Genomic DNA, 17414 nt, shown 5'->3' with positions numbered 1-17414 from the left:
TGGTTGGCTTCAGCGTTAGTAGCCTAGCAAGAGAGTTTTGTTACCCTTTTACAGATGTAAGAATCGTCTGTCCGTTTAGTTATGTGTACAAGTATGTACAAACGTAATTCATGTACAGTTTCGTTTCGTTTTTCACTAAGAAGATAGGGTCTAATCCGCACTGCAGTACTTTGCCACGTTAGAATTCTGTTCGCAACGAAGAATTTCCACTCAAACAAGCTTTCTAGATCTTCCCAAGGCTCCAGGTTCATGTATTATGTGCACAGCAAAGCTGTTTTATTTAGCCTGTATCGCCAACACCAAAGGTCCTCAAGGTTATTTACTTTTTTTTCAAACTTAGTCTGACTGCGCGCAAATAACTTAACGTCTGCCAAATCTAATATTTGGGGAGCCAGACTGAAATGCTGTCATTGCAGGCAGCTTTTTTTGCGCAGACGCCACCTGAATGTCATTGACTTCGGCAGACCATCACCGCCAGCAACTATCAGACAATGGTAAACTTTTTGTTTCCTCCAAGGTCATCTGTCAATCTCACTGAAATCCCAGTTCCTTCACAATATCCCCAAATAATTGACATTTGCTCCTATATGTTCATACATATACAACATACACATACAAATATGTGCAAAAAAAAAAATGAAGGGAGGACTAAATGACAATATGATATGACAGAGCTGAAAGGACCTGTGCTGTTGGTGAAATCCAGTTTTTGAACAGGAATCAGAATATTTACAAAAAGTATTTCTTTTTTATTGACAGTGTTGAAAAGATCAGTATATTTCCGCAGTAATTTAATTGCATTGAGTATGAACACGTTTCCCATGTAATGTCAGTACAAGGTCATTGAGTTTTCCTGCAACAACCAAGCATTCAAGCATTATTAAGTGTTATCAAACTTATCTTCCTGTTTATTTATGAGCCTTTCAATTACTTTTGGTGTGGTCAGATCACTGTAAGAACCCAGCCCTCGCTGAGCGCTCAGTTAGAGAGTGTGTTAGACTGTAACTTTTTAAGCATTCAGTGCAATAGGGTGCTTTCAGTGTGTCTAAACTTTGACCCTGTACTCAAAGTCAACTGATGTCTCAAAAGGATTTATTTGGATTTGAGCTAACAATGCTCTGAGGACTTTTCCTGTCTGCCTAGCCTCTGAGTTGAAAACTTTGACTTCAGTTTTAGGTCACGTGACATCTAGAAGCGTCTTGAAGGGTTTGAACTCCAAACCTTTTGTACATGTTGTAAGTCTTCAGACTCTCAGAGCTATCTGGGATACAACAGCTTAACAGGATTTTTTTATTTATTTTTTTTTTTTTTTCAAAGTGTTGACCTTCAGCTTCAGGCAACTTGAGAGTTTGTAAGAGTTTGTAGAACTTTCCAAGCTTTGACACAGACATTCGACAGAGTGTAGCTCATGTTGCTCATTGGTCGAAAATGGTTGAGATGTGTACCGAGTATTGTGACTGCAATCACCTCCCTGAGTTTTTCTTTAAAGATGCCGCATGGCCTGAAGCCTAGTGGTCAATGCTTTGACAATCTTAAGCGAGTCTCCAATCATATGGAAAGAAGGTTTCCTGTGCGTCCTGAGTGTTGTGAGTTCAAACTCCAAGAAGACTGTGTCCCATTGCCTGAAGCTAAGGTCAGAGGTTTGACAAAAGTAGTCAAGTCTGTGGCTACTTTTAGCTTATGGCTCAAATACCTCTGAGGGTAAGAACACTTGCCTGGAGTACTGACAGTTGTGATTTAGACCCTTTCAGACATCAGCAGAAACAGGTGGAATATCAAGACTTTGACCAACGTCTACAGTGATTTACCTGAGTCTTGTTAATCCATCTCTAAAAATAGATTTTTTTAAGAACAAATAAAAAAGAAGGTATTGTGTGCAGAAGAAGATCTAGATAGGTTTGACAGTTCAATAGGTGCGTTGAAGGCTGTGATTTTGTATCCAGGCAGAAGCAGGACACATTTGTCATTGTGGGATTTGTGGTGTAGCCGATTGTTGGTGGTGAATAAGAACCCTTGTTGTTATGATAGAACTTTTAGATATAGAGTCAACAAAGGGCGGGGGTAGGGGGGGTGGGGTCTCGCATGTTATTTTCTTGCTTGAACTCGTCGCTAGGAGCCATGTGCGCCTTGGTTATGCAAAAGCATGTGTTGCAGAATATGAGCCGATTCACCGGCTCAAATTTCCATTGATTGTGTGTCTGTGGAGAGGATTGTCTCTGTTAAAAGATGTTGGCTCAGACTGACAACAGCAATCCCGTGTTGCTGTGATACAGCAACACGGGATCAAAAAGGCACGGGCTCTTTTTTGAGCTGGTTTAATCGGGGGAGATAGTGACACAGTCTGTCACTATCAGGAGTCTGTAAAAGTTCACCTCCTGAGGGAGCATCAGATTCAGCACCGTGGGGATTCAGTACCTCGGAGCCTACAAGTGGACGTCGTGGGGGGGCGGCGGGGGGGGGGGGGGCGGAGGCGAAGGGCATGTTTTTCATTTCACCCTACAAGTTTTCACCCGACCTATCATCAATTCAGTTCGCCTGCTCAGAAATCAGATAGCGAGCGAGCGGGCGGGCGAGCGCGCGCCGGCGGGCAGAGTGCGGCCGCGCGCTCGCGCGTCTCGGAGCTGTTCTTTCAGCACCACGCGCGCTTCAGCACCGCGGCCAATGACAGCGCTTTAAAAAAGTCTTAGAAAACACCGGGGGAGAAGATTTTCCTGCTCTCGCCACTCTTGTTTTCAAGAGCGTTCATAAAATTCACGTCGATGTTGTTTGTTTGGGAATATCATTGACGTAATACTCGCGTCGTGCGTGCGACGTAACGAGCGTCTGTAAATGTGCGCGTCTTCGAGCGTGCGTTTTAAAGGGGAGCGAGAAGAGAACGACGGACGAGGAGCGTGATGAGGGTGGAGGAGGAGGAGGTGGTGGTGGTGGTGCTCTGGGAGGCTGTCAAGGTGTCCTCGAATACAGACATCGTTCAGTGACGTGAGCGGGAGAGAGAGAGCGCGAGAGAGAGAGAGAGAGAGTGCGCGTGTACGCAGGGTGGGCGGGTCCAACGGGGAGGGATGGCGAAATCCGCGAGTCACCGTCGCGTATCCACGCGGCCGCGCTCGGGCCAATTGCTCGGCGGAACGCGGCAGGCTCGTCCCCACGCCCCCCCACCCTCCCCTTCCTCTCTGTCCCGCCCCCTCCTTGAGCTGTCCTCTCCGTGCACGCGCGCGTATACACCCCCCTCCCCCCACCCAACCACCCACCCACCCACCCCAACTCCCCTGGCAGCCCCCCACCCCCCTCCCATCCTCCACCACCACCACCACCACCTCAGCACCACTAGGTCGAGGAGGAGGAGGAGGAGGAGGAAGAGGAGGAGGAGGAGGAGGGATGAGGCGCGCGGCGGAGGGGAAATGGCTGCCGAAAACAAGCCGGAAGGTAAGAAGGAGAAATAAGGGTATTTTTTTTATTTGGTGGGGTTTGGCACGGTCCCGCAATTCGGCGTTCGGCCGTCGGACGGGCAGGGGAGAGGGGCAGCGGCGGGGCTTTCCCTTCGCTCCTCGCCCGTCCCCGAAAAAGCACGGTGGACCGCTGGACGGTGCTGAAGCGGCGGCGCTGTGCTGTGGAGCAGCTCGGGGCTTCTAGCGACCAGCAGATAAATAACAAGAGAGGCGAGAGTTGTCCGGTCCGGCTCGGCTCGGCTCTGAGTCAGCCGGAGACGGCGGTAGAAGACTAGTTTTTTCAACCGCCGCGTCCTCGCCGTCTCTGGCGTTGTTTCCGAGCCCCCCGCCCCCCTGCCGAGAAGCTGCTTTCGGTCCCTTTTCGAAGCGTTTTAGCATGGAAGGGATGGAGGATGAGAGAGGATGAGAGCGGTTCACGCTGAAGGAATTCAGATGCTCTCCGTGCGCGCGTGTGTGCGCGCGCGCTCGTGTGTTTTTGTATGGCTCCGCATTTCTGTTTTTTAAAAAAATGTATATTTTTTTATATATATATATATGATGATGATGATAAAAGTTTGGGATCTCAGATGTCATTTCCCAATCGGCTCGAGATGACGTAGAGCAGCTGTGCATTGATTTTATACACCATTAAGTCGGTGTGTGTGTGTATGTGTGTGTGTGTGTATGTGTGTGTGTGTTTCTGTGTTTGTCTTTGTGCGTGTTTGTTTTCATCTGGCGTTGATGTGCATTCATAGGATTCATCTGGGCAAGAAGGGATGAATGTGTCACTTCTTGGTGGTATTATTTGTGAATCGACCTGGATTTGTACTCTGCATGTCAACTGATTAGGTGTTAATAAATTAACTGTGAGGGAATTGTTTTTTTGTTTTTTTTAAACAAAAACAAAAAAACACCAACATATATTTATGTTAGTCAATCTTCAAGTTCCTGTCTCTGTAATGTCCTGTGTGTTTGACATCTTTTTTAAAACAGTCACTGACATCATCCTCAATAAGTTGCCATTTGTGTTCCTGGTCCAATAACCAGCCCACACTGACAAACAGAACTCCAGAATGCCACAGACTTTAGTTCTATAATAGTGTATTTGATTCCTCTTATTGCCCTCTCAGTGATTCTGAAAATAGCAGGAGTCTTTAATCCTCTCTCTCCACTAGGGAGTGATGCTGAGCGAGATTTCCTCTGACGCGTGATTATTGGAAACCTTCTGAGTGCACGTGTGATACCATACATCCGGGGGAACGCTCACTATTTTCAGGTGTGCAGCACCAGCTTTGCACGTCAACGTATGGCCGTGCAGGCGAGCGTTGCTGATTGTAGCCTGAGGCGAGGCGAAGGCCGTGCGTTGAGAGTCCCATCGCGTGAAAAGACTTGAACTGTTGATGAGACAGATGGCTCACGGGCTGATCAGCAGGAACTGTACCACACATACATACTGTATATATCTAAAGAACCATCCCCCTGCCTCTCTGTACGGTACCCACACACACACGGCACACAAACAGTCTCCCCTCACGCCCACCGTGCTCGCGGCTTCCCGTCCGCGTCGGCCCCCTCGACGTTATGCGATGGAGAGGACGCGGTAATTTACGAGCTTTCGACACGCTGGATGAAAGCCAGATGAATCACGAGGAGGGGGTGGAGGTGGTGGGTGGGGAGAGGGTTGGGGGGGGGGTGGCGGACCTATCAACTCGTCCACGGGCCGTTGCGCGTGGCGCCTCGCGGACCAGGCGGTGCGCCGGTGGGCAAAGAGGAGAACTTCCACCATATAGCGCACTGAGGGAAGGAAGGAAGGAAGGAAGGAAGGAAGGAAGGAAGGAAGGAAGGCCTTCTCCCAGCGTGCCGGCTGGTCTACTTTGTATCATAGCAACAGTGGTCAGGGAAACAGAGGAATGATGAGAGAGAAGAGAAAAGAAGAGAAGAGAGAAACTAAAGCCGGGGTACAAGTTAGTCACACGCATGGAGGCAGTGTAACAAAGTGTGGCCAATCGATCAGGGCTCACAATGGAGGCCAGTTAGTGGATCAGCCCGCACGTACGTCGCCCGCCGCTCTGTCTCCGGCCTTCAAGGGGAGAGAGGAGGAGAACCAGGTGACGTGTGCGCCTGCCAAGGAGAACCAAAAGTCTGGCATGTTTCCTAAAACCTCTTTTGCGTGTGTGTGTGTGTGTGTGTGTGTGTGTGTGTTTCGTCCTCCTTTCGCAGGACTGAAGAAGATAAGGAACCCGGAGCGGATGGTCAGGATCGCAGTTGGCTACACCGGACACACCCCTCCCAAGAGTGACGACACTGACGCCAACAGTAAGATACATGCAAACACACTTGCCATGCGCGCGCACACGCACACACGCACACACGCACACACGCACGCGCACACACACTTGTCTGGAGCGGCCGGGTGACTCCGGGAGCAGGCATAAAAGCCTCCTGGCAGGACGAGGAGGAGGATGTGGGGAACCGAGGTCTTCTTCTCATCTGCGCCGTAACCGATCACACTCGCACAGTCACACGTATACACACACACACACACGCGTACACACGTGCAAAACAAACACACGGGCACTGAGACGTCATTCCTATTCAGCTCCGTTACGCATCATGTTTATTCATGCATGCCGGTACAGTATTGGGCGCGAGCACAACACACAAGGCAGCGCCGCACGCAGGGACGGCCCAGCTGACTTTGGCTATCAGTAGTTTATTGTCACACCTAATCTGTACACATGGCTTTATGTATCCATAATCCTCAATGGGCCTGGTTAAACTAGGAGTGAGATGGAGTGTGTAATCTGGGGTCGCCACTGCCGCCGCCGCCGCCGCTGCTGCCACTGCTGGCGTATAGTCGTGGGACCAAAGCACTCGGGTCTGTTTGTGTGTGTGTGTGTGTGTGTGTGTGTGTGTGTGTCGGCGCTGCTGCAGTGTATTAGAGGGACTATAAAGACAATGATTGTTTTGATTGGTTATTGATTTTGCGAAAGGTTGGGGGGGGGGGGCCACAAACGAGATGCATGTCTTTGGGTTCTTGTGTGTGTGTGCGCTTGCGGGTACGTGCGTGTGTGTGTGTGTGTGTGTGTGTGTGTGTGTGTGGGTGTGGGTGCGTGCGTGCGTGCAGACTAGGGGGACAAATTGGAGGGAAATAAAGAGACATGAGGCCTAGTAATTGGGGTACAGCAGGAGGACGACGTGTCAAAACAGCCCTTACACGATGGCCGCGCTGCTTGCCGTAAAAAGGCGAAATAATAGACGAGTAAATCTTAGAAGAAAGGGGGGGCGGGGGGGGGGGGGGGGGAACAGCACACACCTCCTCCAAACGTAGAATAGAATAGAACAGAGAGTTCTGTTTGGGATGGCTGTTTAATATGAGCTGAGACTTCCCGAGCCGATCCCTGTCTCCTATCTGTTCTCACGTCCCAGCTGGAGGATTACTGGAGGAAAAGTTTATCAGCAGAATGATAAAATTAGCATGCACGCCCATCTTTATCCCCCTCCCCTCCCTCCTGCTCCGTCTCTGCTCTCCTCCTCTCTCCCTCCTCTCTGTGCCACCCCCCACCCCCTCCCCTCCCCTCCCCTCCGCTCCCCGCCTCCTCTACCCCTCCGCCCCTCCATCCTGCATTCTTCTCCCCGTGCCCTGGCTCTCCCTGCTGCCCTCCCTGCCCGTCTATCTGCCGGCTGCTGTGCAATGAGCCTTTCTTTCTGTCACATTAATTTCATCCCCGAAAAAAAAAAGGGGGGTGGGGGGGGGGGGATGTGAAAATTTCCCCTGACGCCTCCTAATATCAGTAGGGGGAGAGTTAAGGGTTGCATTCGGAGCAACCCCCGCCCCCACCACCACCCCCAACACTTCCCCTCTTCTTCCTCTCTCCCCTTCACTGAGAAGAGTTTTATAATTAACTGACAGCTATCTCGCAAGGGCATTGGCTTGTTTCTGTGTTAAATATGGAGATGACAGTTTTATGAGGTAAAAATTTTTCGCAACCCTCCACCCGATTCCGTTTCTGAATGATGGCTTTTGACGGGATACCAAAGCAGCGTTTCACTTTTGGTCCAACATTTTCACTTTTACGGCGCTCAACACATCCATGTGACTTAATTAGCCCGCACTTTTTACATTAGCATGCAGGCTTTGTCGCTCTCTTTTTTTTTTTTTTCTTTTTTCCTTCTTCCCCCCTCACGACATTAGCAAGTCAGTGAGTGATCTATGAATTTACAGCTCGGGGACTCGCATGAAGCAATGTAGGTATTCAAAGAGTTTTATTATTTCAAATGCAAGTATAAATGTGTAACTCTACTGGATTTCCATATTCAGATATGTTTCCCCTGGGTCTCGGGGTGGTCCATTTTCCCGGCTAGCTAGCTGAAACAAAAAAGGAGGAAAGGTTTTTTTTTGTTGTGGCTGTTTTTTTTGTTTTTTTTTCTTTTTTGCCCCTTCTCACACCGGAGTACAGCTCCACCAAGAGCCATTTGAAAGAGATTAAAAAGATGATTGCAACAGAAACCCAGGCTGAATTTCTTTTAAAACACACACACACACACATACACACACTGAGAGACACATTCCTCCAGTTCGGGATTGTAAGAATTACTCAGTACAATCCTTTGGGGTGTAAAAGCTCATCAGCATTCAACAAATCTGCAAAGTTGGTCCTCCGTTCCTCGTCAGCAGGGAGGGTAAAAGCGAGGACGGTTTAAGATGACGGTTGAGTCCATGAAGGTGCGCTTTGAAAAGGGATTTTGGTACCAAGGTCACCGGTTTCAAGTCAAAAAAAAGAGAAAAAGAAGAAAAAGAATGCTCCTTAGGACAAATAGTGTGACGTGAGGTTTTTGAATGACAAGCAGTCTTTGTGCACGTCTCTTTGTATGCACGGGGAGTGTGCAAAGGACGCATGTGTGCGTGCGCGTGTGCATATGTTTGTATTGTGCCCACGCATGTGCACTGGCTACACTGTTTGATGTGGTGGTTCTGGTGCATTTCAAAGGCAAAGCCCTGATGAGAATTCTTCAGAACAGCGGGGGAGGGGGGAGGGGGTTATAGCCAGGAGGGGTGGGGTCTAAGCGCTGATTGGCATTCATGGCGAGAGGCTGGAGTGCTGCTAAAAAAGAAATTAGGCTTTAACTAAGCTGCACCATTCAGCTGTTTAACTAAGCCGCTGCATCGTTCAGCTGTTTGAAATTTTGTCTTCTCAGGCCTTCTATTAATAAATGCATAATTGATTGGGTGGTGGGGGTTGGGCGGGGGTGGGGGGGGGGGGTGGTAGGGATACGTGCCTAAACGCACTTCCTACGGATACTGAGATGCCTACATGCTCACACGAACACACACACACACACACACACACACACACATATGGGGGGAACTTAGTCATGTCAGGTCTTTTTTCCCTCCCTCTCTCTGTATGTTTTTGTTGCTGTGTTTCATCCTCTGATTCTTTATCTCTCCTCCTCCTCCTCTGAATCCCGGCCCCTCTGCTCGTCGTTTCTCCATTAACTGTCCGTCTCCAGCTAATTGTCTCTCTGCGTCACTCCCGAGTCTCCCATTCACACCCTCCCCGGCCCACCTATCGCTCCTTTTTTTCCCCTTCTTCTTCTTCTTCTCCTCCTCACTCTGTCATCTGCCCTCAGGTAGAGTATAATTTCTATCTTCCCAGGGGAGTCATGAATGGACGCCCTCTACTCAAATGCTTATCAATAACCTTTGAGTGCTCCCTCTCTTTGACTTCTGAGAGGCACACCCGTCGGGCATGAGCTCACAAACAGGCTCGCACGGACACGCGCGCGCACGCACACACACACACGCACACGCACACACACACACCGGGGGCTCTATCTTTGTATGGACGCTATGCACTGGTGAAGTGCTATTTTCCTGAGGCGCAGAGGGATTTTTTTTTTCCCTCCTCACACGCAGCCTTTCAGTATTTTGGTGGTTCTTGCGGACGGCAGTGGGAGGAAGAGGAGCAGTGGGGGCAGATTCGCTGCTTATCCAGCAGCAACATATTGTTTTGTTTTTGTTTTTTTTTTACTGGTGCTGGTACACACTTGAAGCGCTCTCCAAAAAAAAAAAAAAAAAACACCACACTAGTGCCTAATTGTATCATGCTTTCTCTTTTGCTCTTCTGCTGCTCCACCAGTACTCACATCTTATTACAGTGAAAAATAGCAAGGCTTGCTGTATTTTTTCTATGTTTTGTTTTTTTCTGTCTCTGTCAATGCATCCCCGCAAAAGACCGAAACCAACAATGTGTTAGCACCTGTCTCACGGTTTACATATTTCCCCTTCCTACTTATTTAAATAAACAAGCGTCACAGTATGTCATTCCTGGCCGTCTTTTTTTTTTAAAGTAAACACGAGCAAAACCGGAGCAAATAGCGAATTCAATAGCGGCTATTCACGTCTGTTCCTTTCACATTATCTGCGTGCGCATGCTCTCGCATCGTTTCTGAATTAGCTGCATCTGTTATACCACCGTCATAAAACAGTGTGTCACCTCTAGTGCCAAGGTGTTGATCTGAAAAAAACAACAACATTAGCACAGGCCTATTTCAAAGAGGAATAAGCCGTTAGGCTACACCGGCCACCTATCATTTAAATGATGGCATTCTGCATTTGCAATTTATTTAGTGTAATAATAAAAGATAGTATATCCCAAACATTATTGTTAGCGGCATCAGGCTAATGGGGCGTCATTGTTATCCTTAATATTAGTGCACCATTACTCAGAGAACATGACGCTCCCTGGACTTTTAGTGGGTCCAGAAACATCGTTTAAACGTCACTGGCCCGTAACAATGTTTGGGCTGCTCTATATTTGCACTTGTGACTCTCCGCCTCGCACACAAGGATATTAGTTTCCTCTCTGGAGGAGCTTGTCTGGAGTCTCTCCTCCATTACCAAACTGTCTGCACAACACTGTTGGGAAAGCACTGCTTTTAGAGGGGATAAGAGATTCCCATGCTGTTGGCCGTCACTGTTACCAGCCTCAGCAGCGCTGATAATGTTGGATAATGGATTCATCTTAAACCAAACGTGTTACCGGTTTTGGGGCCCCGGGTGTGTTGCTTACCTCAAGCTGCTGCCCTAAAATAAGCCCACTTCCTTCCTGTCCCTCTGCTCACCGCTTAATTACTGTTTGTTCCGTGGACCTTGACTGACCAAATTATCAATGGTCAACGTGACTGCTAATTGCCCGTAAGTGCGTAAGTTTCTGTAAAGATAAGAAGATGCATTTACATAAAGATGAAGTGGGCACTTTGTGTTTACTCTGTTTTGTACCAGTAGTCTGTTTGGGAATAACAATCCCTACTTGTGTGTATCTGTGTTGCTAAATTCTAATCTAATCGTTCTGCTTTATTTCACATTTATCATTTAAAAAAAGCCCATAGAAAACGTGGGTATTTTTTGCTCTCGGTTGAGCCTAGTAGCAAATGTTTAAGGCTTCCTTGTTGGTAGAAGAAGTAAGACTGGATGTGCGTCACTCCCCCACGGTGCCTTGCAGTCTGAACTCTTGCCCAGGCCCAGACAGAAGTAAAGCGAGTGTGTGAGGAAAGCCTTCACTGTTGTTGTTGGGTTTTTTTGCCCTTGTTTTAATGTGAAAATACCAGCCAGTCCTGATCAAGCTGCCACGACTCCAGACTCCAGACTACTAGGCTCACTGTCACTTGCTGTGTTTTTACCTTTACCTCTCCTGCAGCTGTACGGGGCTGGGGCTTGCAGCCATTGCTTCCTTGCAGCTGAAAAGACGCTGAATGTTTAAATAATATGAAGTCAAGCTAAAAGTGCTGTGGATTGGCGCTTTTTAAGAAGGACTTCACTCATGTTTTTGCCTTGTCCTACTACTGCAATGGCAAAGAAAACACCTTGATCTTGATCTTTGTTCACAGACGTCACAAATGCAAATTTTAAATGAGCGACTTTAAATTCTCAAATTTCCTCAAAAAAAAAAAGAAATTTGCGCTCATGCCCTGTAAAGGGGCAAAACAAATAATTTCGCAAATTCCCTCGCTATAGGCTAAACCAATCCATGTTACACAACAGGAGTTTGTGATGATTTCGTTCAACTCGGAGTTGCTGCATAATCTGTATTCTCCTCTCGCAGGAGTGTCTGTGTTTGATGAGATCTTCTTTTCCTCCTCCCACTCATCCCTCATTTATCTTCCTTTATCCTCACACCCCTATTCTCCCACACCACTCCCCTTCGCTCCAGATGAGCCCGGCCAACTGAAGATCTACCTTCCTAAGAAGCTGCTCGAGTGTCTACCCAAATGTTCCTCTCTGCCAAAGGAGCGCCACCGCTGGAACACCAACGAGGTAGGAGCAAGACGCACTCAGGAGGGAGATATCCGTGGCAGCGAGAGACAGAGTTTGTTTTTTTCTTTTTTCACCGGTGACTCATCTCTAGTTAATGTCACATTGAGAGATGAAGAGGTGGCAAACAAACACAACAGCAGCTTTTCATTGCGGGACCCTAAAACTGTGACGCCGAGGGGGAAAACTAAAAAAAAAAAAGGAAAGAGGAAAAAAAAAACATTAACCTGAGTCAAAACCCTGAGACCGTACATTCTGTGAAAAGTAGCTGCTGTATATTTGGCTTTGAAATCCAAACAACTCTGGGTTAAGGCACAGGAATCAGGGGCTCCTGGGTTTCCAGATATACAGGGCTTAGAGGTTATGAAACAAGAAATGGAGCTCCAGATTAAATGTTTCCACCAATGATATTTTTTTTTTCTTCTGCGCTGCTTTCAAAAGCCCTGTGGCCGGTTTGATTAATATCGTTTATGTGAACCATACGCTGTTCACACAAAACTACAAAACTTCAGCCAACGGTATACAGTACGCCGCACTTCTGCTCATCGGAGCCCCGCTTGTGCAGTGTTTGTTTTCTACAAAAAAACAACAACAACAAAAACAATAAATAAAAATGACGCTCTAGTTTTATTCTGTAATGTTGTCCTCAAAATAAAGAGAGAGAGAGAGAGATTGGCTGTCTGTGAGGTAAAAGACAACAAACACAGTGATCACGCACCCAGAGGATTTGATCATAAAAGCAAGTTAAGTTTACTCAAGGGCTATTTTGCACTCGGTTTTACTTCGCGTTTACGCACATTTTAGAACTTTTTTGTTTTTGCATGCTTCGCCAATTTGAAGGCTTCAGTCAAACCTCGCTAAGAATAGTCGGGGTATTTTTTTTTTTTTTTGTGTGCTTTTTCTGCCGCGGGCCAAAGGTAGCAGCAGTGTTTTTCTGCTGCGTGAACACTACCTAAACAACGCTGCTGTCTGAGTGCTTCCATGTAAATGGAGGTCCAAATTAGGTCAGAGCGAGCCTGTTTTACTCAAGGTCAAAGAGAAGCTCCTGCTAAACATTTTGGGTGTGAAAAGCCTCGCAGCTTTAGATGTTGCACCGGTGGCAAGAAGCCACCAGCTTAGGGAAGCGTTTGATGGCTGGAAATGGATGCAGACGTTTATCGTCGATAGCTCCTTGTTTATGCATTGCACAGCTCTTCACCGGTGGTTTGCTCCATCCATTGTGATGTGCTTGGCCTCTGCTGAGACATTTTCTCCATGTGCAGCCTGCGCACTCCATTATGGATGTGCGTTTGTGTGTTTGCGTTATTGATCACCAGGTCCGGCATTATTATGCAATGCAAAGCTGATTTGGCCTGTGGTTTTTCTCGCAGGAAAAGTCATTACATTTTTCATGCAATCCATCTCAATGAAGGTCATACTGGGAGTTTAAGCACGGCGCCTACTGAACGGCGTGCGCGCACCAGATGAATTGTGTGTGTGTGTGTGTGTGTGCAGAACAACATGACCGCTGATGGTTTGGGACTTGCACACATCGGCCCCGTGAGCAGTTGTGCAGGAAGTGCAGGACCCAGACCAAAGCACCTTGTGGCTGTCCTTTCTCTCCCTCGCTCTCCCGTCTACCTTGCAGCTCGCCACCTAGCCCTCTCTCCCTTTCATTTCCACTCCACCACCGCCCCCCACCTTCCCACCCCCTCTCTTTGCACGCTTCTCTCTGGCTCTGATGAGGAGGTGCAGGCTCAGTTCAGGGGGAGGTTGGGTGTCCCACTGCGGGTTCCTTCAAAAGCTCCTTTTCCACCCAGGCATAAAGTTTCCTGCATACTTAAACACTACATTGTGTCTACTGCTGCTCCCTCCCGCTCTCGAAGGAGCGGCCGTGTGCACGCTTGTTGTGTGCCAGTTGTGCGCACGCACCACAGCCTGGCCAGTGTGTCCCGGCCCGGGTGTGTCAATAATGTTACCCAGCAGAGCCGCATGATTGTCTGCCATAGCTGCAAACCAACAAGAACAAGAAGACATTTCCCCCCTCCAGGCAGTGTGGTCGTTTGGTTTAAAAAAAAAAAAAACTGTGTAAAGATACTCAGATACTCATTCCTGTCAGCAGTGTTGTGACAATCAAATACATGTCAGTTTTCAGAGGCGGTAAATGTTGCGCTGAATAGATGAAACTTCAGGCCAATCATCTGAAAGTCGGCTGCTGAAGCTTTTTATTTAGTGCGTGTGTCTGCGTGTGTGCGTGTGTGCACTGGCACATCTGCAAGTCAACACATTTGTCTTATGAAATGTGTTGACTTGCACATGTATGCACATTACGTGTGTTTTTCTGGTTGTACATTGAAATACAGACAGCATTGTCTTGTGTCACTTTATTTCTCCAAAGATATTCGGGTGAAGAAATGCTAAAATGTCCATTGTGTGCGTTTTGCATCTATCCGTGTGTCCTGGGACCATTGTGTGTTGCAATTTAATTTTTTTATTTAACGAATCGCATTAATAGTTAGAGCGGGGCAGGAGCTGCTGGAAAAAGTTTTTGTGCATGCAGTAATGTGACTGCAGCAAAACTTGCGGTGATAGACCGAACAAGCCTGAGGAAACGGCACTGAACTTTTAGTTTCTCCAAGAAAAGAAAATCCAAACAGTTTCTGGTGGAGGACGACGACGTTGTGTGGGACATTTTGGATGTGTCACGGAACTTTATTTAACACCCGATCCTGACTCATCCTGTTTGCGTAATCGATAAAAGTTTGCTGCTGGCCATCGTGCGCGAACGTGCACTCCGTGTGTGTGTGTGTGTGTGTGTGTGTGTGTGTGTGTGTGTGTGTGTGTCTCCAGGGGGAGGTCCTTTGACCTTAAAGCCCCCAGCTGCTGCCTCTGAGCTATTAATTACATGGTTGATTTTTATGACCCAGCCTGTCAGATCCTGCTTAAAATTGTCCAGCTAATCACTAATGTTTATTAATTGCTTTTTGTGAAGTTATGAATGACAGGCCCGTTGCACAAACCAGATTAAAAAAAAACCAAGCAGGCTATGTGCCTCAGACATGAAAACAAGCATGTTGTTCATGTTTTCACAGGCGGTGGTGGGTTTTCCAGCCTCATCCGGAGGTGCATTTGCAAGACAGAGAACAGATCAAATGAAATCTTTATTACTTTATTCAGCCAAAAGTTTGGCTTGCACAATGATATTTTCCCTCAGCGACTTTTTAAATACTCACTTAAAATAAACATGCAGGTGTGTTGTCATTACCGCAATACAACTTTCTGCATTTGTGCTTATTTACTCGCTAAATTGTGTGTCTGTCAATACAATCTTTTGTTTTTTTGTAATTTGTCATTAATGGCCGTCTCATTTCCCCAACACATGAAGCACTTTGTGACCTTTGCGCCAAGATTAGAATATTTCAAAATCATACAAATACATTTTTAAAGGTTGACTGTGTAGCAGACAAGCACGCACCACAGTTAGCACTTGGTATCAAGCAAAGAACTGACCACTGACTTGATCAAAGCCAATGTGCCATTGAAGTCTTCTGCAAGGTCCTCACTCACACTTTTTCTTTGCGTTCGTGTGCGTGCGTGCGTGCGCGTGCGTGCACGTGGACGTGGACGTGCCGGCCTGCGCCGTCGCATACGATCCTCTGATCTCTGCTTTGTCATGCACGGCTTCCCGCGACACCTTGACTCCCACAAGCACTGAGCTGTGACCCCATACATTTTTACCCCGGGCACTCCGCACTCCTTCCCTCCGTCCTTCCCACTCCTCTCGGCCTGCCTCTCCTTCTCCCTCTTCTCTATCTTTCTTTTGTGTATCTACTGATGTGTGAAATTATTCTGGGATGGAGGGATGGATTCCTCCCTGATGGGCTGAGCAGAGGCGTGAGCCTTTTGTTCAATAATAGATTCGGGGGGTTGGGGGTGGAGGGGTGAGTGCGCGAGTGTATCTGTCCATTGTAATAGACTATAGACTAGTTTTAGATAACAAACCACACTCAGATGGACAGACTGATAGTGGAGCCTGTTTTAGCGACCTACTGGGAATGATTTGTTGTTTGGTTTTTGGGCAGATTAAATGGAGCGCTGGAATACGGGGGCTATCAAAGGCATTTTAAAATGCAGACAAAGACAAACTTAAGAGTCTGGTCCTGGGACTCGGGCTTATGAAAAGATATGATTACTCTTATGGGGACCCTTGACATATGATTTATAATTTCAAAAGCCAGACTGACTGGAATACTTAGCAGAATTCTCTTTCAAAAGGCCCCGAATTAAAACAGCGAGGCACGCACACGCGCGCGCGCACACACACACACACACACACACACACACACGTGCGTGCTCCGCACGAAATGTGCAAGTCATTGCATGATCTAATGTGCATTTTAAAGGTTTTCTACTTCAAAGCAACACCGCTTGCACTCTCTCGCACGCACACACACACACACACACACACACACATGCATGCACAATGATTTAAATGATGCAACTGCCACAGTTGGAGGCAGACTTCAGTGCATCACGCAGACGACAGCCGTCTCTGCCCAATTGCTCCTGGTTAAGCCTCCGCATGTCGCTCGGATGCGCGGCCGCAAAAGTTGCCCGCTGCAAGACGTGAAATTTGCCTCATGCGGCGGCGCTGACTGTTGTCACGGCGTGACATACGGGGGGGGGAGTAGCGCCGTGTCAAGGCATCTCGTTGAGAGTTTGCGCACGCTCGTGTCTGGCTGCACCGCCGCATGACACTAACATGATTGCGCGAATGAGATGCAGATCAAATAGCAGCATGTACATTAAGACCACCGCCCCAGCTGCCTCCTCCTCCTCCTCCTCCTTCGTGTGTGTGTGTGTGTGTGTGTGTGTGTGTGTGTGTGTGTGCGTGCGCGTATGTTCCGTGCATTGAAAATAGGTGTTGCCATGGCAACAGATTGGGGTGTGTGCGGGCCCCGTGTTCTTGCTAATGGCTCGATCGATGCGCGTGTGACACACAAATATTGTAATTCTGCTGGTGATCGTTCGGCGCATCGGAGGTGATAAAAGAGACGTGACAACGTTGGCGCGTCAGCTTGTGATGCCGGTCATGTGCAGTGGACTTTGAAAAAAAAAAAAAACATAAAGGAAGGGGTCGGGGGGAGGGAGGGGGAGCGGCCAACGCACAAGGTGAAGGGCAAAAGCTCCAGAAATCAAGTGAAATGTCAGGAAACCACTTTCGCCCCGGCCGCGAACTTCCCGCCCCGGCAGGCTGAGCTCCAGCCGAACGCTTCGGCCTCCGAGTTGGCGCGCGCGTTTAATCCATTATTCATGCCATTATTGTTGTTTGCGAGCCATTAAATAGATATATTTAGTTAAATATGCATGGGTCGCATTCCCTACCTCTCGTTTTGGCGGATGTTTCGCCCTTGTCTTCACTTGAGGTAAAACACGAGGCGGGCTGAGGGCGAGCTAACGCAGGGAGCTCAGTGTTGAATGTCAGCTATGAGACGACACGGAACAGTGGTGTGGATCCGTTACAGGAGGAGGGAGGGGAAAAACCCAGAGCCCGCTGGCAGCCGGTAGCAGGTATCTTTGTTCCGTTGGTTCCGTGGCCAAGTGCTGCCCTTTATTTCTGAATTTGACGCGTGAATCGCTCACGTCCTGGAATGGGGGGGGTGGGGGGGGCGCTCTTCATTTCCGTTCGGCCG

At 48.0% G+C, this 17414-nt stretch overlaps 1 protein-coding gene across 9 annotated transcripts in view; it reads left to right on the top strand.

The window, feature by feature from the left end:
• The first annotated feature begins 4 nt into the window (after nt 1-4).
• The window catches only part of LOC142880489 (calmodulin-binding transcription activator 1-like), a 59202-nt gene continuing 41792 nt past the window's right edge, over nt 5-17414 (top strand). For 5 of the 9 annotated variants that reach the window (XM_076014483.1, XM_076014482.1, XM_076014488.1 and 2 more), the window contains exons 1-3: nt 6-494; nt 5646-5741; nt 11642-11745. In XM_076014483.1, the coding sequence (XP_075870598.1) occupies nt 446-494; nt 5646-5741; nt 11642-11745 (249 nt within the window). In that variant the 5' untranslated portion in view covers nt 6-445. Of the gene's footprint in view, nt 495-3319; nt 3424-5645; nt 5742-11641; nt 11746-17414 lie in introns of those variants that run through there. The other 4 variants (XM_076014484.1, XM_076014491.1, XM_076014487.1 and 1 more) reach the window with 3 other exon arrangements.

The sequence above is a fragment of the Nelusetta ayraudi genome, unplaced genomic scaffold, assembly GCF_046127955.1.
Source record: "Nelusetta ayraudi isolate G7.1 ecotype Tasmania unplaced genomic scaffold, CSIRO-AGI_Nayr_v1 ptg000168l, whole genome shotgun sequence".
NCBI classification, from domain to species: Eukaryota; Metazoa; Chordata; class Actinopteri; order Tetraodontiformes; family Monacanthidae; genus Nelusetta; species Nelusetta ayraudi.
The sequence above is the reverse complement of the archived record's forward strand: the minus strand, read 5'-3'. Positions and strand labels throughout refer to the sequence as shown.